The 21900-nt window shown below is 41.8% G+C and overlaps 1 protein-coding gene across 1 annotated transcript; it reads left to right on the top strand.

Annotated features, from left to right (window-relative positions):
* The first annotated feature begins 4840 nt into the window (after window positions 1-4840).
* Window positions 4841-18945, top strand: LOC103051468 (veficolin-1-like). The gene is made up of 8 exons (XM_025176526.2): window positions 4841-5016; window positions 7087-7224; window positions 9362-9424; window positions 9733-9768; window positions 11105-11238; window positions 11826-11955; window positions 12811-12945; window positions 15177-18945. Exons 1-8 carry the CDS (start codon window positions 4917-4919, stop codon window positions 15425-15427), a joined length of 987 nt encoding a protein of 328 aa, XP_025032294.1. The 5' UTR covers window positions 4841-4916; the 3' UTR covers window positions 15428-18945.
* The last annotated feature ends 2955 nt before the right edge of the window (window positions 18946-21900 follow it).

A 21900-nucleotide genomic window follows, 5' to 3' on the forward strand; every position in this document is an offset into this window, starting at 1 on the left:
GCTTGCGGGCAGCCAGCAGGGAACATTGAAAATCATGATCATGTGACATTGGCTTGGTTTAATGTTATTATTGCAAGCCGGGCACCAAGCGCCCGGATTGCAATCATGTGACCATGGGGATGCTGCAACAGCTGCAACTTTGCAGACTGGTCATAAGTGTCCTTCATTCAGCACCATCGTAACTTTGAACAGTCACTGAATGAGTGGTCATAATCCAAGGACTATCTGTAGTAAAACCCTTAGTCAGAAAAAAAAAAATGATGAAGGAAAGAGAGAAATCACTGTATGATGACAAATGAAAATATATGGACTCCTTGATGATGATGATGCTATCTGTTCAATTGTATCTGATTCTTAACGATTCTATGTACCAGCTGTCTCCACATTTTCCAATCTAGTACAGCGTCTTTCAGTTGTTTTATGCTCTGGCTGGTGTCAGCTTTGATGGTGTCTGGCCACCATGTTTTTTGGTGGCCTCGTTTCCTTTTACCATTCTGAGCATAACTGCCTTTTCCAGTGAGTTTGATCACATGACATGGCTGAAATAAGTAAGACAGAATTTTGTGATTTTGCCTTCCAGTGATAGTGCCTGGTTTTATATGCTCCAGTACTTGCCTGTTTGTCATCTTTGCTATCCAAGGAATGCATAGGAGCCTTCTCCAAAACCACAGCTTGAACGAGTTAATTTTCTCCTGTCTAGCTTTTTCATGGTCCAACTTTCACAACCATGGGAAACATGATAGTGCAGACTAATCTCCAACTAGTTGCCAGGCTGATGTCCTTGCTTTTCCATACTCAATTCATGCTTATCATTGCTGTGTGACCCAGTGCAATTCAACACTTTATTTCTGGACTGCATTCACTGCTTTGATCAATCTGTAATCCTAGGAAAGTGAATTCTTGCACACATTCAATCTCTGTACCGTCAGTTGCTATTTTGACATTTCCATTCCTCACAGTGGTCATGAGCTTGGTCTTTTTGATGTTCAGGAAGAGGCCAAATTTCTCGCTTTCTTCTTTAATCCTTTTGATCAGATGTTTCAGGCCTTCTTTGGTTTCTGAGAGGAGAGTTGTATTGTCAGCATATTGAATATTGTTGATGTTCCTTCCTCCAATCTTTACTCCAATTTTTGATTCTTCCAGCCTCCTCATGGTCACATTGGCATACAGGTTGAATAAGAAAGGTGAAAGAATGCATCCTTGCTGCACTCCTTTCTCTATCTTGAACCAATCAGTGTTTCCATTTGGTGTTTGCACAGTAGCTTCCTGAGTTTTGTAGTGACTGCACCAACTTGTCTAGATGTTTTGGTACCTCCAGGTTTTCTAGGGCTTTCTGCAGCTTGTCATGATTGACACAATGAAAGGCTTTCTTGTAGTCAACAAACAGGTGTAGATGTTCTTTCGATATTCTTAACATTTTTCCATGATCCAGTGTAGATTTGCAATATAATCACAAGTGCCACAACCCCTTCTGAAGCCAGCTTAATCATCTGATAATTCCCTTTCAGTGGTTGGTACCAGACATTATTGTATGATCTTAAGGAGAATCTTGCTAGTGTGAGGGATTAAGGCAATGGCACGGTAATTGGAGCAATCCTCGGAGTCGCCCTTTTTTGGCAATGGAATGAACACTGATTGTTTCCAATCCTGTGGCCATGTGTTCATTTCCCAAATTTTCTGGCACAAGGCTGATGGTTGTGGGTGGTTCAAGCTCAGCAGTTCTGCAGGGATCACATCAAGACCTGGGACCTTGTATTTTGGCAGTTGGCTCATTGTCCACAAAACTTCTTCCTGAAGGACTGGCTGGTTCAATTTCTGCTCCTTACCACATCATTCTGAGGAGGCTGGGCCTCTTTGCTGCTGGCATATTGCTCTTCTATATATTCTCACCATCTGTTCTTGACACCTTGTTGGTCAGACTATTCTTCCCCTTGTTTGTTTTTGATTATGCTTTTATGAGCAGTAAAGGTGTTCGAATCCTTTTGACCTGCACAAATGCATTCCTGGTGTGGCCCTTCAGGCAGTCCTCTTCTAACTGATTGCAGCACTGGTCCCAGTAAACTTGGTTGTCTTTCCTTGCTAAATTCTTGGAAATCCGCATTCAGTCTCCTGGCTTCCTCCCGTTTGCCTGCTGCTTTGGCTGCTTTTCTTTGCTCAACTATTCTGATGGTTTCATCTGAGAGTCACTTGTGCCTTTTCTCTGGCTTCTTGTACGGTGTGTGTTCAACTGCTGTTTCAGTGATGGTCGACTGAATTTCCTGCCACAGTTTGTTGGGCATCTTCTTAGCAGTGTCCAGCAGTTCAAATCTATTTTTCACCTCAGTTGCATACATGGAAGGGATTTTGGTGACGTCTTTGGTGGTGCTGTCTTTTTGATGTTGCATAATTTGACTCTGATCTTAGCCACCAGCAATTGGATATGTCTTGACAGCAAGGACTGAACTGGTCCACCGATGGTTCCATAGGACATAATCGATCTGATTACGGTACAGTTTATTTGGTGAGATCCAAGTGAATAAGCGATGCTTGTGCTGTTGGAACCAGGTGTTCATGATTCGGAATTAGTTTTCATGACAAAATGGTGCCAAACTATCGCCTGCATCATTCCTCTCCCCAAGTCCAAAGCTGCCAGTGATGCCTGTCTGTGCTTGGCTGCCAACTTTTGCATTAAAATCACCCAGTATTTAAACAATGTCTTTTGGGGGCACTTGCTTTACTTGGCATGGAAACCCTCTATTTCAAGTTCCGTGGGATCAGGTGTTGGGCCATAGACTTGGACAACTGTGATTTTGAGGGGCTTGGCACAGATTCAGATGGTCATAACGCAAATCCTTACCATTGAGAAGCCTTCCACCGCTTGGGTGAGTTTCTTGCTTGTGATAAATGCCACTCCATTCATTTTTCTGGTGTCCCGTCCTGAGTAATAGATAGTGAATTCCTCATACTGGAAACAGCTGTTGTCTGTCCAGTGTGTTCATTGGCGCCAAGGAGGTCGGTTTTCAACCTGGCCATCTTGCATTTGATGATATACAATTTACCCCGGCTCACCCCTCGGACATTCCACATTGCTATCTTCATGCAGTGCAGACCCTTGCTTTCACCAACGGCTGCACCAGCAACTGGGATTCCTGCTGGATTTGCTCCAGGCACATCGTTAATGCCTTGACTACTCACTGCAGGGCCTTGCTCTTACCCAGGGGGGTAGGTAAGGAAGGTACCCTTGCTGGGTACCTCCTGGCCTAGGGGGTCCTACCACTGGGCACCATATCTGAATCATCTGAGAGCCTTTCCGTAAAATGTTCTTGGCAAGGTTTTTACAAAGCAGGTCACCAGGTCTTTCCTCAACCCTCCCCATTTATCCAGGCTTGGGGCCAGCATGCAAGTACATGGCTGGGTTATGGACTCCTTACAAATTATTCATTAGCCAATTAAAAAAAACAAAAATCCTGTCTGGAAGCACTTTTGGAATACAGATACAAGGTAAGGCTGTTAATAAAATGGACTTGCTATTTCATATAACCAAATACTGGTTTAGCCAAATAAGGAGAGTAGAGGAGATGTGTTTTACACATACTGTAGATATCGGCTTTGTGGGATAAACCAGATAGGAACCACAACTAGATGAGCTATTTCTACTTTATTGTAAACGTGCATTGACAGAATCTTGCAAGTATGAAAGTACAATTCTCCCCCCTCTCTTCGCAATCTCCTTTACAGCCTGAGAAACTAGGGAGGGTCTCTTCTGAGTCTCTTGCCCCTCCCACTATCTAGCTGCAGGCTATGCTATCTCTTATCTGACCATTCCCTTGGCAGCGTCCCTTTTCCCAGTCTCCCAGGGTCTTTCTCAAATACCATTACAGGAGATTATTTATTTTTAGTTTAATCTATAACCAAGATTCAAGATGGTGACCAGGAGTGGGCGAGTGCCAGCTGCTGCACTGATCTAGGCAGAGGGATGGTTGCTACAGGTTTTTTCTACCTTTACCTGAATGCCTGAATGCCCTGAGAGCTTACCTGTGTGCCCTGAAACTTGGACGCCAAACCACAGACTTTGGGGGTACCCTATGGTAGAGTTTGGCAGAGCCGGTATGGCTGGGCAGAGCCCCACAGTTGAGTCAGACGCGGCGTGGCAAGCAGCATACAAGGCAAGCGGCGTGAGCTCAAGGAGCGGCCGGGGCTGCAGAGAACCTTTGGCTCTAGTAATTCAAATCTGAAATATAAATAAAATAAAATAATCTGTTTTTTAGGGCAAGACCAGGCTAGCATACGTTGCTTTTTGAGAAAAGCCCGATGGATGTTAATCTACTTTCTGACATTGTTTTCACTCTGTATATTTTTAAAAACAATTTAATCTATACGCACACTCAGCCGGGCTTAAAATACATTTGTAATCTGTACAAACATATGGAAATTGCAAAAGAGATGAATGAATAGGTATTCATTTTTAGACATAACGTCATGGCATCAACTTCGTCAGGCTAGTTATGGAGGTATTGATCCAAGAAGGAAAACTGGAAGAGCTGACGTATTTGTTTACCTGAAGTGCAGATCACTCCTGTTTCTGCTTCTTTCCTTCCGATAACAGGGGCTAAAAGATCCACACTGTTCCACAGAAAATGCTCAACGAAGGACAAGGGGGTGGGGAAAGTAATGCAATGCAGGGACTTCTGTCCTTTCTAGAGATCCATCCCTCACCTGTAAATACCGTGAGCGGTGCCAAGGTTGTGAAAGCCGGCGTTGCAAAACAAGACTTTCAACATAGTTTCTTCCTGTACCTTAGCAAGAAATTCTATTATTTCCTAATTTCTCTGTTTACAGAATTAATCAGCATTGCTGCATATACAGGAAGGCATAGCCCCCTCAGCCCAGCTCAAAGAGATATTCAAAGGACAGCAAACTAGGCTCCCCAAAGCAAGATGACAACTTGGGTTGCTTTTTGCTTCATATGCCTGGTTGCTCTGTCTGTGGAGAGAGGACTGTCCACACAGGAGGAGACAGAAACCAACTGCTGTGCGCGTGAGTGTCAACTGAGCCAGTTAGTTAAGGTACAGTAGAGTCTCGTTTAACCGACCTTCGCTTATCCGACATTCCGTCTTAACCGACGCCCCTAAAAAAACAACACCACCCATAAATCGGCAACGAGAAAAGTGTGCCGCTTGTTTGCGAGCGTGAGTGTACTTTCTGGTTGCTCCTGACGGTGGCGCCGCAACGCAAAAATCGATTGCAACAGCCGCGGCGGATCGGGGTTTTTTTTTTTTTTTTACCGCACTCAATCGTTACTGTGTGTTATCCGACATTTTCGCTTATCCGACGTTCTGCCGGCCCATTTATGTCGGATAAGCGAGACTCTACTCTAGATGGGTCCAGAAAGCTTCCTGCATAACTGTAGGGCACTTCCTCATCAGTGGGAACTCCAGCTCTTCTCATTCCACCCTCCAGCTCTTGGGACTGCCCCTCCCTTCAGAGAAGGTGCTGCCTGGTCCCTTTGCCACAGCTCCATGCAATGACTAATTTTGGTTTTTATTTTTTCCTCGTTGTGAAAAGCAAATGCAACAAAGGGAGAACAAGGAACGGGGGGGGGGGCACTGACTAGTGGCGATTTTGTGCTTCGTTATTGGCCAGAGGGTCTGGCTGATTCAAGCTGAGGGGGGGGGGGGCGGGCAGGGAATTGATGTTTGAGGAACAAAGTTGGCAGACCCATGGAAAGCTTTAGTGAAGTTAGAGCAGTTCTGGGAGAAGGATTTAATGGATGGAGAAAGAAATAGCCAAGTGGAACTTGTCTTTGGCCAAAGAGACGTGCCTTAAAAATATGCCTTCTCTATTCCATAGCATGCACTGTTTCCCAGCCTGAAAGATGCTCCTAGCGAGACCACAGGGAGCTTTGTGACAAAAGGACCTTTCACACATAAGGACTGATTTGATCTGAGATCGGTGCTAACACTGCAGTCATGAGAGGCTACAGCTGGGCTTTACATGCTGAATCCGTCAGCTTTGGAAGCGGATCAACTTAGCTCATACACCAGGGTAAACACAGTGAAGACAGTTTTGCAGGATTTCCACTTTTGCTGGAGTTCCCCACTGGCAGAAACACAGATCACCCAGTTCCTGGGGGTTCAACTCCCCAAATCAAAGTTACCCTGGCACCTTGCCACTACTCCCCCGCAGCACCAAGACGGGGCTTTGCCATTCTGCTTGCTGCAAGAAGCAAATACTGGAATGAAAGCGGGTAGGGCTCCTCCCAGGCCCTTTTTTTTTTTTAGCATTCTGCCATTGGCCAGTTGGAGGGACAGTGGTTGGCTCCTGAAGCAGCTGGTGAGGTTGCTCGCTGCAGATCAGCGAGCAAAAATGCTGCCTAGGCTGGATAGAGCCAGAGACTTCAGCGAAAGAGGGACCTAATTACACATTTTGTGAAAATTGAGCTAAATCTGTCAGTAAATATCAGGTCTTTTAAATATATGGATTTGGTATTGCTACATATCATTAAATACATACTAACTCAGGTGTGTGTCTTTTTAAATGTAGTGAATGTATAACCTGTATATTATCAAAGAATTTACCTAACAAGTTTTAAGCATGCATTTGAAAATATGAATGAGAAGAAAGACATCTGATCCTTGTACATACAGATGGATTCATTAGAGAACAAATATTTCCTGGGCTCCCAACAACGTGTACTTTTGCAGAAACACCTTTTCCCATTATGTAAAGTGTGAAGGGTAATCAACTAGAATATTTTAAAGGAAAATATGTACGCATTAGTATCAGGGATTGTTTCCTGACTGTAACCTGTCCATTTTATTGTTTTTCTTCCTCTTGCCCCTTCCCCTCCCCCCTTCTTCAAACAGTTCAAGAAATGCAGGCTTTAAAAGCTCCTCGTGACTTTAGTAAAAAAATAAGAGTGGAGGAGTGCTTGAGCTTCTACCGGATTCCCCATCATAGAAATACAGCATTACCTGTTGCATCATCCTGGCTTTCTAGCATCCAAACCAGGACTACCTTGTTTTAGTATGGCCTGTTCGTCTGTGAGGAAAACCTCACTGCTTCTCTCTAGTTTTTCACTCTGTTTATGCTCTTTCCCCATTCCAGAGCTAAAGGGCTTAGCCCAATGTGGAGGTGACAGGACTGTTTTCCAGGGCCAGGCAGGGATACCTGGAATTCCAGGTGTGCCAGGAACAAATGGACTTCCTGGAGCCAAGGGTGAGCCAGGGCCTCAGGGCCCCCCAGGTAAGTTGAGGTCTACTTCTGGTGACCATTTGGTGTCAGGTAGTTCTCGCAGCTTATTTGCTCTGTTTCTTAGGATCAGAGAGAAAAACTCACAGCCTGGTCCATCTAGAGGAGAGGATGTTGGGGCAAGCATCACAGAGGTTGCTGGCAGAGGGTTGAAAACAGTGCCCTGACTCTCAGATTCCAGCTAGGAAGGGACTGTGTCGTACTAACAAGGTTGCACTTCTGTTGGGGAAGAGGATTTTAAAAGGCTGATGACTGTACCGTAGTAGCAATCAGGGGGTGCTCCTGTAGTTGGAACTTCTAGTACTTTTTTAGGGAGGGTGTAATGTATCATTCTGTTAAAGGAACTGTTCTTACGCACACCAGCTTTCTTCCTTTCTAGGGATCAGGCAATTCTTCCCTAGCAAGGTGTTATGGTCTTTCAGTGCTTGAGAAAGATGAGGAAAACTTGAAAAACACTGCAAGTTCAGAACAGCTATACATTCTTCCATTATATGGAAAATGGATGGTTAGCTTTCCTCTTCATCAAAGGGTTATTGCCGAGAAACTGAAGAAAACTCCACCAAACTGAGAGATAGAAGCCTCTGTGAACTTAGCTGCCAAGAGCTTGACACAAAGGGAGAACCAACATCATTGACTTGCTCCAACTTGGGGGGTCCACAGCAAACTGACATTGCCCCAAAATGATGGCCCATGCAGTGGGTGTCATGGCACAAACTCTGATTTTAAATGCTTGTGACCTGACCTTTGATACAAGTATGTAAATCATGCATTTTGATTATTATGTCATGGGACATGCTTCATCGTTTGTCCCCCTTGCTCCTCTCTGTGGATGTTCATACCCAACCTTACATGATTTCCTACAAACCTGAGCTGAAGTCTTAAAGTCTTAACAGCTTGAGCTGTTAAGTGGTTAACAGCTCAGAAAATGACCATCACATTTTTTAAAATGTTCGGAGAAATCAGAATAGGTTCAGAGAAAGGCAACAAAGATATTTCTTTGAGTTTCCCTGGAAACTATACGTTACAAGTGAGGGAGCTGAGTATATTTAGCTTTGAGGAGAATATGATAGCATATTTCAAACAGTAAAAGGAATGTAGTTATAAAATATATTGGATCTTATATACAGTGTCAGAGCATAAACAGCAAAGGCCCTAATTAACAAGCCGGGAGCATATTCTACAAGCACACAAACACACATCTCTTTACATACACCCCATATGCATACCCAAAAGGAAGATGAGTGGAAAGAAAGAGCACCCTTCCCTCCACTGCCCAAGTGGATGAAAGGAAGAAGAGAGGCTCCAAAAAGCTCTTTGTGGAAGTAATTCAGGTTTTTCAATACCGTGTTCCCATCTTTTATAATGTGTGGATCATGGTATCTGTGCTAGTTCTCACAACAAGCGTTAGTTTTCACACTTTGTTCCTGGCTCATACATTTCCACCTTTTTAGATATTTTCAGTTCCTTTCTCAAGGAAATAAAGCCTTGTTTATTAGTACTGGCTATACAATCAGGATAGCTGTTTCCTTAGTTTGTTTATCAGTTCTAAATGGTGCCAGTAAAAGGTTTAGCCTGCATTCTTCAGCTCTCTTTTCTTGTTCTTCCCTTTTCTGGTCAGCTAGTAATAGAACTATACATATAGCACATAGTAGGATTCAGAGAGAATATAATGAAAGGATAGGGCATTGAATGAAGATAAAAATGCAAAGAATAAAGAAAGTGTGTAGAGAATACAATACGCATTTCATAACCAAGTCACACAGAAGACCTGTTGTCTATCATCCTGGAATGCATGACATGAAACAACAGATTAAGTTACAGAAGGGCAGGATTCCGGATGAACGTTAGGAAGAATTCACTAAGAACCGTTTGACAGTGGAAGCCATTATCAAGAGAGGTGGTGAGTTCAAGCAGGATAGACAATTAGGATTCCTACCCTGAGAAAAGGCTTGGAGTTGATGGCCTGAAAGGCCCCTTCCAATGCTACAACTATGAAACCAAATCCCCTTCCTCTTTGCTGCGTTGTGTCTAGCTACCCTGAGGTATTTACTAGCACAGGGCAAGGTTTGGAAGGCTGCTTTCTAGGTATATTCCAAATGTTCTCTAAGAAGCATTGTTCCATTCTCCTTAGGTGAAAGGGGCTCTGTTGGGGTACCTGGAAAAGCTGGACCAAAGGGAGAGAAAGGAGACAAGGGTAATGTATCTCCAAAGCATTTTTTTCTGAGGGGGGCAGAGTGAAATCCCAGGCCACTTGGGCACCAAACAATATATAATCATTCATGCTTTTGCTTTGGGGATCACTCTGCAGGACAAGCTCTTAGCAGCCTATTTCCTACACCTCTATTCCTCTGTGCAAGAAAATAGAAAACAAACTCACAGAAAGAGGTGTTGTTATATTCAGAGTTTGTGAAATAGTTCTCATGTTCACTTTTCATTTTACTTGGAGTTTACCTGGACTTTGTTCAGCTCACAAGCAGGTTTCCCCCCCCTTTCTTTCTACAGGAGAGTCCTGCCAATCGGAAGGGTGCCAGCAGGAAGGTATGTCTAAGCATTCTCCTCTTCCTTGTTCAGTCATTTCGACCTTTCCCAGCTGATAGCCTTGCAGTCTGGAGAATTTTGGGAGCTTAAGCTCAGTACATCTGAAGAACACCATATTGGGATAGTTGGATTATTTGTTTATTTTTATACAGCCATACACCCCAAGGATTCCTGGCACATACCAATACCAATACTTTAATGGCCAAGTATAAAACATACACAAGGAATTTATCTTCGGTGATAACAGCAAAAACATCATATTTCTCCTAAATATTATAATAGATGCATGGAGATCTGTTGCAAACTGAGATGTTATCAAAATGACAGCACGTGGACCATGACATCATGATGCCAGCTCTGCCCTTACATACTTGCATCTTGACATCTGACGCAAGTATGTAATTTGCGGGTTTTGTGCCATGAGGTCATGATCTGTTTTTTGCCACTTGCACCCTGGCCCTCACTGTGGATGCCTATGAGATGGTTTCAGGCTTACAAATCAACCTTCTTCAGCCTGTTATCATCCAGATGACAGCTCTGTGCTCCCATCATTCTCATTAAGATCACTTTTGTTCAATGGAGATGATGGGAAGTGGTGGAATCAGGACAGACGTGAAAAACTATAGGAGAGAGAAAGTGGAAGTGTGCATGACTAACAAGTTAGAAGCAAATTTTCAGGTTTCAATACATGCAGAAAAGTTAAAAATATGCTCATACACATTGGGAAGATGTATCCAGGTATGTCATTTGATGCAGATCCAGTTTGTAATAAGAATGAGCACCAAGGCTACACTTGGAGTGCCATCTTGGGATGATTCAGCAGAAATGACATCAGCTTGGTCTTAACTTCTTTTTGATCTTCCTTTGTTTGCCCTTTATCACTCAGGATAATAAATGTAGAACTGCTTTAACAAGCTGGAACAGATGTTTGGACTAGTACAAATTCACTGATCACAGATTAAGGATCATTGTGATGCATTTCATACACACATATCAGCCTTCCCCAACTTGTGTCTTTTTAGAAATGTTAGACTCCATCTCCCATAACCCCCCCCCCCCCAGATAGCGTAATCAATAGCTCTAGTTTGGGGAAGGCTGACACATACTCAAATATGTCTTCTTCAGGTTTCTTTTGTCTTGAAGGATCTATATTTTCTTTCTTTAATATTTTTAATGAGATCATTGCATACCACTGTGTATCCGTAATCCTATAGCAGACATTATGGTGATTTCACTGGGAGTTCTTGTGCAGAGACCTATAGTTGTCCCACCACATATATTTCCAGAACAGAGAGAACCTGAACTGATCCACACATCCCCCCTATTTTTCTCCCAGAGGCAAGAGCCAGAAACTGCAAGGAGCTCCAAGAACGTGGGGAGGCCCTGACTGGCTGGTATACCATCTACCCAACCACAGGGAAAGTGATGGTGGTTTTTTGTGACATGGAGACGGATGGAGGGGGCTGGTTGGTAAGTCAGTGATAGTAGAGAAGCTATGATGAAAACAGGAAAATGACTTTTTCTTCATTAGGCTGTTAATAGTAATATCAAAAGCTAACTCAGTTTTTTCCCACCTAAATCTGTTGGGGTGATAGTACCTAGGATTCCCAGCTGTTGGCCTGCTGGCTGAGAATTCCAAGAGTTGCTATCCCAGCATATCTGGAAGGTGCCAGTTAGAGAAGCTACATGATAGGAACCGCTCCTCTGTCTGCCTGAAGTAGAGTCCAGGAGACCCTGGGCCCACACACTCCTCAGCATCCACCCCTACAAGCTCTGTAAAGAAGAGAAGGCAAGCCACACTAGATAAAAATAGGCAATCCCTACTCCAACTTAATTTTAATTGCTTGCTTTCTTTTGGCCTTGTATACTGCAGGGAGGGCTGGCAAAGGTGGCCTTTCATACTGTATTTTATGTCCAGAGAACTGGGTAAGAGTGCTTCCAGACAACTTTTTAATTATGCAGTCACCCTGCCACACTGGTATACTTTTAAAGAACTGGCCTAGTAAGAACTGGAAAAGGTATAAAATTAAGAAAACAGTTTCTCTCTCTCTACCCAGGTCTTCCAGAGGCGGCAGGATGGATCGGTTGATTTCTACCGTGACTGGGAATCATACAAGAAAGGATTTGGGAAGCAAGGATCAGAATTCTGGCTGGGCAATGATAAGATCCATCTTCTCACCAGCTCTGGTAAGCCCCAAATCTCCTCTTCTACCTAATGCTCAGTTTGATACATTAGGTCCTTTTCCACGGATAATGCTTATCAGAATTAATTTATAAGGAAAGATAAATATCAATTCTTCCAGATTCAGCCCTTTAATATTACCAGAGACTCTCTTTGCATCACAGGGACACAATATGCATAAAAGAAAGACTCTGATCTGTTCATGGCAGTCCATAAGACTTAACTTCCATTTCCTTCCATAAAGATTAATGGTATATTCCAAATTTATAAATCAAATCTGAGAAAAATAGATTTTTTTTTCTGTACCCAGGCCTTCCAGAGGCGGCAGAAATTTGGAAATTTTCTGACAGCTTTATGCAGCATGATTCCCCAAGAGGGTTGATCAGTAACCCAGAAATAAAGTGTTTAAAAATGAGGAAAAGAAGAAAGTTGTCTTCTTTCTCTTGAGGGACCATGCTTTTTTTTCTAAAAAAAAAAAAAAGTAGAGTCAGGACTCAGCAATTTATATCCCTTCTCAGTGCCTTACCCATCGTATGTAGGTAGAAGATTGACTTTGTGAAGGTAAAGGAAAATGTGACAGTGCAGAGGATCTCTTTCTGGCTAATTGTACAAAAAGTCCAGACAAAGTTAAAGTGAAATCCCAACAGTGGTTTAATTCACCTGGGCCAACACTTGTGCTCCTGGGATCCTGTTCCTCCATATCAGTTAGTTCTCTTTGCCTCTGAACTAGAACTCATCATCCCACTGTGATCATGTACTTGTGGAATAAGAGTGTACTCTGATGACCAACAGGCTTCCCTTCAAGAGTTTCTCCATCGCCACTGTTCATTCTCTAATAGCATATATTCTTTGGGGTTCAGGAACCCAGCAGTTGCGGATTGATGTGGAAGATTTCAATGGTTCCACAACCTTTGCAACATATTCCAGTCTCAAAATTGCAGATGAGAATGAAAACTACAGGCTAACGGTGGGCTCCTATTTGGATGGCAACATGGGTGAGTGATATCGAGAATGCCTAGTCATCTGAGTACCTTGTTATAGATCATAAAACACAACAATTATCTTAAGACAGTTAAAAATCTATCATACAGCAGTTGGTTTTCCAAAGGCATTCAGCCAAGTCACATGAGTTTCAAGGCACCATATGAACATATGAACCATTTTTTATGGTTTGTTCCTCAGCCTCTGTTCATAAGAAGTGTATTATTTTCGACAATGAGTTTTAGAGTTACCATTATGGCTAATGGTGAAGAAAATACATTATTTCAGTACAGCTGCATGTAACATTAGGCTTCATGGGTTTCTCTAACCCTTTAAACAAATCCAGCCAAGTACTGATGGTCAGTTACCATATTTTACATATGAATTCTGCAAGCTAACTTAAGTCTAAGTATAGACATACTTCCTTTTGTCAGCCCTGAACTGAGAAGTCAATTTAATTGGGGATCCTATAGTGCTGTAACAAAACCATCCTTTTATTGTTTCATTATATATTTAGATCATCTGTAGGTCACTGTATGGCCCCCAATTGTGGAGGGAAGATATAGGGTTAGGGTTATAGACTAAAAATAGTTTTATAAATAAATACTCCTAAATTATAATACTAATAGCTTTATTATAATTTTCAAAACCTGTATCATCCTGAAGTTAGTTTATTGTGACCTTTCAGTTGGCTCTGATCATGCCTTACTTTGAAAAAGCCTTTATAGACCAAAGACTGTATTTGGATCTTCAGAAAAAGATTTAAGACCTCGCAACAGAATCTTTTTTATAGGCTTTTCTCTACACACACTACCCTACCCTACCCTACCCTACCCTACCCTACTCTGTTTGTTCCTCATAGGAGACCTTTTACTCTAGCCAGGCTTGATGTCTTCCTACTAGGGTGCTAGAGGGAAAATATTGTTGTGTCCCTCTCTTGGAACATTTATGTCTGTCTATGAAGCTATCAAAATATGTATACACAGTCCTCACTTAGCAACCACAACTGGGACTGGCAACTCAGCTGTTAAGTGAAGCGGTCACCGAGTGAAACCATGACTGTGCTTACGATCTTAATTCAGCTTTCCTTTGCTTTGCAGACCTGCGAAGGTCATAAATTTGGGCATTGCTCGCAAAGTTACCTTTTTATCACTGTCATAACTGTAAATGGTCACTGTCTGAGGCAGTTGCTAAACAAGGACTACTGTATTGCCTGTGTATTGCTGTCCTGTCCTTTTAGGACAGGAGGTGCTCCACGTGAATAACTCCTTCCTTACTATTTAGCTTGCTCTGAAGAACTAACCAACTTTATGCATTTGAGTCAGTTTTGACTCCTGGCAATCACATGGACATGTCCCTAAGATTTTCCTGGCAAGATTTCAGAAGTGATTTGCCATTGCCTACTTCCTAGGGCTGAGATAGAGTGACTGGCACAAAGTCACCGAGCTGGCTTTATGCCTAAAGGCTGGACTAGAACTCACAGTCTCTCAGTTTCCAGCCTGGTGCCCTAAGCACTATGTCAAACTGGCTCCCTGGTCTGAAGAGGAAGTAGTATATTTTCTGTTAGAGGATTGGTCCATTACTATATCTGTGAAAGGAGCTAAATTCTTTGCCACCAGGAAGCAAAAGGTTTGAATTTGGCCTTAAGGTTGCTTTTCTATTAATTTGTGTTATTTCATTTTGTGTTTTTTAAATGAATTTCTGTTAATTGTGTCATGTGTGGTATATATTTGATTCTTTATCAATTTTGGTCTTTGATCATGAATAAATAAATAAGTAATCTCCAGAACTGCATGTAGAGTTTAACATAGGTTAAATATAATTCATATACTGTATATGTATATATAATACAATAATTTACATATATAATAGCATGTTGGTGATCTTATTACGTTGCTTTATGTTGGCTGGCTGTTTATTTAGGGGTGAGGATGTTATGAAGCCTAGCTGTTTGTGTTTGTAAACCATGGTTTATAGCTTGGCATGTGACATGAATCCAGTCAATTGGAGTTTATTTAATAAACTATGGTTAAGCAAACAATGGTATAAGGTATTCTTCTCCCTCCTACCTGATAATGTGATAGACTGAATTGGGAATTTCTGCATGTAAGTTATGTCATTATATTTGATTCCCTGCTGAATTCTTCCTAGCAGAGAATATGCATTTTTCACTGCTGTAGCTTTGTGACTGAAAGCAACAATACAGTAAATTCATTGATTTTCTCCTCTGATTATCTGCATTCAGGTGATTCCTTCTCAGGACATAATGGCATGGCATTTTCTACAAAAGACAAAGACAACGATACCTATGAACCCAGAAGTTGTGCTGCAGTTTACAAGGGAGGCTGGTGGTACAGTAATTGCCACTCTTCCAACCTGAATGGCCTGTATCACAAAGGGGAACATGCCTCTTACGCTGATGGCATCAACTGGTCTGCTGGGAGGGGGCACCATTATTCTTACAAGTACGTGGACATGAAAATTAGACCACAATAGGTGAAATGTCAGTATATTCGGAATTTTTTAATTCTGACTTCCTGAGAATTTATTAGCAGATGCATGTCCTTCTGAATTCTGTTCCTGAAGAAACCAAACTAAATGGTGGCTACTCAAACTATTGCATATACAGTACTGTGCAAAAGTTTTAGGCAGGTGTGAAAAAATGCTGTAAAGAAAGAATGCTTTCAAAAATATATATTGTAATTGTTTATGTTTATCAATTTACAAAATGCAGAAAGAAAAACAAAAGAAAAACCCAAATCAAATCAATATTTGGTGTGACCACTCTTTGCCTTCAAAACAGCATCAATTCTTCTAGGTACACTTGGATACAGTTTTTGAAGGAACTCGGCATGTAAGTTGTTCCAAACATCTTGGAGAACTAATCACATATCTCCTGTGGATGTAGGCTGCCTCAAATCCTTCTGTCTCTTCATGTAATCCCAGACAGACTCGATGTTGAGATCAGGGCTCTGTGGGGGCCAAACCATCACTTCCAGGACCCCTTGTTCTTCTTTACATTGAAGATAGTTCTTCATGACATTGGCGGTATGTCTGGGGTCGTTGTCCTGCTGCAGAATAAATTTGGGGCCAATCACACGCCTCCCTGATGGTATGGCATGATGGATAAGTATCTGCCTGTATTTCTCAACGTTGAGGACACCACTGATCCTGACCAAATCTCCAACTCCATTTGCAGAAATGCAGCCCCAAACTTGCAAGGAACCTCCACCATGCTTCACTGTTGTCTGCAGACACTCATTATTGTACCAGTCTCCAGCCTTTCAGCAAACTGCCTCCTGCTACAGCCAAATATTTCAAATTTTGACTCATCAGTCCAGAGCACCTGTTGCCATTTTTCTGTACTCCAGTTCCTATGTTTTTGTGCATAGTCGAGTCACTTAGCCTTGTTTCCATGTTGGAGGTATGGCTTTTTGGCTGCAATTCTTCCATGAAGACCACTTCTGGCCAGACGTCTCCAGACAGTAGATGGGTACCTGGGTCCCACTGGTTTCCACCAGTTCTGTGCTGATGGCACTGCTGGACATCTTCCAATGTCAAAGGAAAGTAAGCATGATGTGTCTTCCATCTGCTGCATTAAGTTTCCTTGGCCGACCACTGTGTCTACAGTCCTCAAGGTTGCCCGTTTGTGTTTCTTCAAAAGAGCTTGAACAGCACATCTTGAAACACCAGTCTGCTTTGAAATTTTTGCCTGGGAGAGACCTTGCTGATGCAGTAGAACCCCCTCATGTCTTGTTGCTGTGCTCAGTCTTACCATGGTGTACAACCTGTGGCAAGAAACCATCTCCCACAACCTCACCTTAGTAGCAGAGTTTGGCTGTTCCTCACCCAGTTTTAAGCCTCCTGCACAGCTGTTTCTATTTCAGTTAATGACTGTGTTTCAACCTACATATGAAATTGATGATCATTAGCACCTGTTTGGTATAATTGCTTAATCATACACCTGACTCTAATCCTACAAGATCCCTGACTTTGTGCAAGTGCACAAAGTGTGCAAGTGTAAGAATTGATGCTTGTTTGAAGCCAAAGGGTACTCACACCGCATGTTGATTTGATTTAGATTTCTCTTCTGTTCACTCACTTTGCATTTTGTAAATTGATAAACATAAACAATTACAACATGTATTTTTGAAAGCATTCTTACTTTACAGCATTTTTTCATACCTGCCTAAAACTTTTGCACAGTACTGTATGTGTGTATATGTATGTGTGTGTAAATAAATAAATAAATAATAAATGAGGGGGCTTGTTTGGGAATTAAAAGTATTTGAAAGGAAAAGGCTAGTTTCAGGATGAAAGGTACCTAGCTGTCTCTTGCATGAGAATTAGTATCTTCAGTTTGGGATGTTATCCACTGTTATCTTATGGAAGGCCACTAGCCTAGTAAATTTTGATTGCATGTCTAGAATCCTCACACTGTGAACGCAAAGTAGTTATTCTGATTATTGTATCATCAGAAGGAGCTTACAACATTGATATAATTTTTCAATTATATGTATTATTTAATTCTCTTATAAAGTCTCCCCATTCCTCGGGTTGTGGCATGAGGCTGCCTTATACCACTATAAAGCTGAGTGCCAAAGGAAGCATGGGCATTATCGATCCATTTGAGCTGATGAGCTGAATATGTGAGGCTTTGCAACCTGAGGATGTCACCTTGAGCTAATGGTCATTTGAGGAAAGGAGGGAAAGTATTGTATGGACGGAACTAAATCTTGATAAGGTTCCTCCAATCATAGATTTCACGTAAGACAAATGCTTCTTAATGGAGACAATTAAACTAACAATGTATGAACAGATTCTTCTTTCCTTTTGGAGGAAGGTTTTATTTTCTGTATTGCAACTTGGAAAGAGGAACACTAAAGGAAATATCCATACTTATTTTTGAAAATACGTAAGCTACATGGATCTCACTCTACTAAGAAACATCAACCTGATTGTCACAGTCTGAAAATAGTGAAGAGATTTCAGGGTTGTTTTTTTCTTTTTTTATTGCTCTGTCCCCAGATATTTTTACCAAATCCCCAAAAGCACACCAGTGAAACATGATAGGATCCTAGTGCAATTTTTAGTACCGTCACCTCAGCATTGCTTTGTGTGGTGCAGGGCTGGGGAACTTTAAGAGGATGCTGAAGCAAAATTCCCAGCAGTTCTAGCCTCTGTGGCAAATTTGGAACTTGCAGTTCAGATTCCCTGCCATCGGCACAGTATTTTATGAAGGCACATCTTCACATTGATATCATAGTAATGGGGAAGAGGAACCATTCATTTGCAAGCCTTCGATGTATAGTTCATTATATATCATTTGGATATAAATGGCTACTGAAAAATTCCTAACGTTCAAATTCTACCCTGTGTTTCTTTGTCATACTACATGGGGATGTTATGAAATCCTAACATTCATGTTTGGATACCCTCATAAATGTTTGCGAACATTCCTCTCATGCATATGTGCAGTATCAACTCAGCCAAAGCCAAGTGCAGCTACCAGATATGAAGAAGAGAGAGCAGAACAGCAACTTGCATAAAAGAAACAAAGGGTTTTGAGTGAGGATAAATGGAAGGAATACAGTGTGCTGAACTTCTGCAAAAAGAGAGAGTGTGTGTTAATGCAGTGTATAAATAAAAATGTGTTTACAAATATTCCTCAACCTACTACCAACCAGCGATAGTTCGAAATTACAACAGCACTGAACAAATGGTGATTAATATCGGTCCTTGGAGTTCTGGCCGTCTCAGCGCCCCTGCAGTCACGTGATCACGATCTGGGCACTTGGCAACTAATTTGCAGTTACAACCAGTTGCAGCACCCTGTGATCATGTGATCGCCATTTACAATCTTCCCTGCTGGCTTCCCCAGAAAGTCAATGGGGAAGCCTGCAGGGAACATCACAAGCCACTGGGATAAGTTTCCCTCCCTGTGACCCTCTCCCAGTTACTCTGTGCTCATGCCACACCGGCCACTTGCATACTCCCAGGCACCCTCCCCAACCTCCCTTGCACTCTCCCCAACCCTCCCTCACAACTTCATGCACCCTCCCCAATCTGCATCTCTCAGACATCCCCTTGCACCTGGCATCAGCCACTTATCTGCCTGCTGTCCTGGGACTTGCAACTTCCTGCTGGCTTCCCCATTGACTTTGGTTGTGGGATGCCAGCAGGAAGTTGCCTTGCCTAATGACCGTGCAATTCAGTTAACAGCAGCAACCAGGACTGCAGGGATTGCCATCACTAAGCAATGCGGTCATACTTTATGATCGCATCGCTTAGCAACGGAAATTGCAGTCCCAACTGCCTTTTTAAGTTGAGGACTACCAGTACATGTTTAGGCATGATGTGAGCCCTCTCTCACCCTGGTGATCAAACAGCATTGGGACTGGAGGCTTGTAGTGTGTGAAATCTTGATATATCCCTCCTGTTTCTATGGATGGGGCTGTTTCAAGGCACTTGCTCTTAGGCTGGCTTGCCTTCTATGGAAGAAAAAGAGGACTTTTTCATTCTTGCTAATGAATGCTGGTCAATTTCACCTCTTCTTATAGCCTACTGAATGCAGATGCAAAGAAGGGAATAGAGGGAATAGGCACTAATAAGTTTAAAACAGGTGGGATCAATCTTGGGTGCATTTTGCTCTGGACTCAGAACAGCTGGGACACTGAAAAGCTGGTCATCTGGAGGAGCCTAGAGACATGGAGACTGACACGTTTTCTAAACTTTCCCATTAGATTTGTTTTGCATTTATTAGTATCCTCTAATCTTCCTATTGGATGAATTCCTATTGCATTATGACATGCTTCCCATGGACTATTTTACTACTGGGAAAAGACATGTAACAAATTTCATTATTTTATGATGCAGGCAATGAGTCTGTGTCCCTTGTCTTACACTATCAAAGTGAGATAGCTCATTAGACCCGAGTTATATAGACTTCCGGTGGCGATTTCAACAGAGCTGGACTACATCTCCCTGGGAGGCGACCGAAGACGCTATCGGGGGGGGGGGTTCTATTCATTAAAACCCTGACTATACCACAAGAGAATTGTGGATGGAAGGAAAGCTAGGCTGAGCAAGCGCCTTGCTGAAAAAGAGGGGAAATTACCTTGAAACCCAGCGTTGAAACGCCCAGCTGAAGATCCTGGTGTCTGAGGAAAGCTCAAGAAATTTAAACTTGAGCAAACGACTCTGCTTATTCTCCACCCCACTGAAAGAAGATTAGAAATTTGAAGATCTTAAGGAGTAAACAACAGTAAGAACTTACCGTTGAAGCTGGTGTACAAAGCTTGGGGAAAGTGAAATACTTTGAGTAACTGGGGTATCAAGTTACAAGCTGATAGTAAGTAAAATTATATTATTGCAGAGAGTTGCCTATACAATAGCATCATCTAGTGTCTACTAATAGAGGTGAAGGAGGAAAAATAGAGACACTGAATTACAATTACAATTTAAAGGTACAGTGGTACCTCGGGTCACGAACTTAATTCGTTCCGCGACTCTGGTTGCGACCCGAATTGGTCGCGACCCGAATCAAATTTTCCCATAAGGTTCAATGTAAATACGGTTAATCCGTTCTGACCCCTACGAATTTGGTCACCAACCGATTTTGGTTGCGACCCGAATCAAATTTTCCCATAAGGTTCAATGTAATTACAGTTAATCTGTTCTGAACCATATGTATTTTTTTTAAAAACCACAAAAATATGACACAAAGTACAGTACGAAGAGAGAGAATGCTAACCTTGCTCGACGCGACTTCTGGAGTGGAGGACAGGAAGGTGGGTAGGGAGGCGGTTATTGCTTGGAGGGAGAGTCCCCCTCCCTACAGCAAGCCATGGCCATGTGTCACGGCAGGGAAAATGGCCACGGATCCTGTTTATCACCCGATCCGGCGTTCATGAACGGAAGCAAAATTTTGCGAACGGTGCTGTTCGTGACCCTAATTGGTCGTGAACAGAAGTGTTCATGACCCGAGGTACCACTGTAATGTGAGGAGAAGTGTATGAGAAAGTGAATACTTAAGTAACACTGTAAAAGTAACCTGGAGACTAGAAGTGGTAAAGTCCTAATGGCGACAGGCCCAAAAGAAAAAAGGAGAGATTCTAAAGCAGGAAGAGAAGGACAGCCAGGAGAGGAAGTTATAACAATGGAAATGATGAAAAATTTAATGAAAATGATACAGAATACTAACGAATGTATTACAAAATTGGAAAATAAAATTGAGAAAAACTTTGAGAAAATGGGAGGAAGATTTGATAGAATTGAAAAGAGATTAGAAATGATGGATAAAGAAGTAAAAACAATAAGAATAGAACAGGAAGAAGTAAAAAATAGAGTAGAGAAGGTTGAAAAAGTATCAAATCAAAATGTGGAATATAATGAAAAAATGGCTCAACAGATGGATATGCTTGAATACAGACAAAAGGAAAATATGATAAGATTAAGGAATATACCAGAACAAGCAGAAGGAGAAGATTTAAAGAAATTTATGAAACATAGCTTGGCAAAATGGCTAAATATGGATGAAGAAGAGTTAACATTCCTGATTGATAAAACTTATAGAGTAAATTCATTATATGCAAGGAAGAATAAAGTACCAAGAGATGTTATGTTGATAGTGACTATTAAATCTTTTAAAGATAAAATTTTTAAACTGAATTTTGAAAATCCATTAAAGATTGAAGGAAATATAATTTGTTTGTTGAAGGAAATCCCACAAAGAATGTTGAGGAAATGAAAAGAATTTAATTATACTGTCCAGGCCTTGAGAAGGAATAATATTCAGTTTAGATGGGAGATCCCACAAGGACTGTCATTTATTTTTAAAGGTAAAAGGCAAATAATAAAAACAGAAACTGAAAGGGAAATTTTTTGAAAGAGCTATGAACGTGATTTGATTGAGGGGGATCCAGAAGAAGAAGAAGATATGAAAAAAGATGGAGAAATAGGAGACCCAA

The sequence above is a fragment of the Python bivittatus genome, unplaced genomic scaffold (assembly GCF_059951505.1).
Source record: "Python bivittatus isolate LINGU-HERP-01145 unplaced genomic scaffold, Pbiv_v1 ctg000480_np1212, whole genome shotgun sequence".
NCBI lineage: Eukaryota > Metazoa > Chordata > Lepidosauria > Squamata > Pythonidae > Python > Python bivittatus.

Excerpts from the sequence above, each read along its gene's own strand:
- LOC103051468 (XM_025176526.2), top strand. The coding sequence starts at position 4,917 with ATGACAACTTGGGTTGCTTTTTGCTTCATATGCCTGGTTGCTCTGTCT. Across the intron at positions 9,769-11,104 it reads GGAAGGGTGCCAGCAGGAAG|AGGCAAGAGCCAGAAACTGC; the intron begins GTATGTCTAAGC and ends TTTTTCTCCCAG. Across the intron at positions 11,956-12,810 it reads CCATCTTCTCACCAGCTCTG|GAACCCAGCAGTTGCGGATT; the intron begins GTAAGCCCCAAA and ends TTTGGGGTTCAG.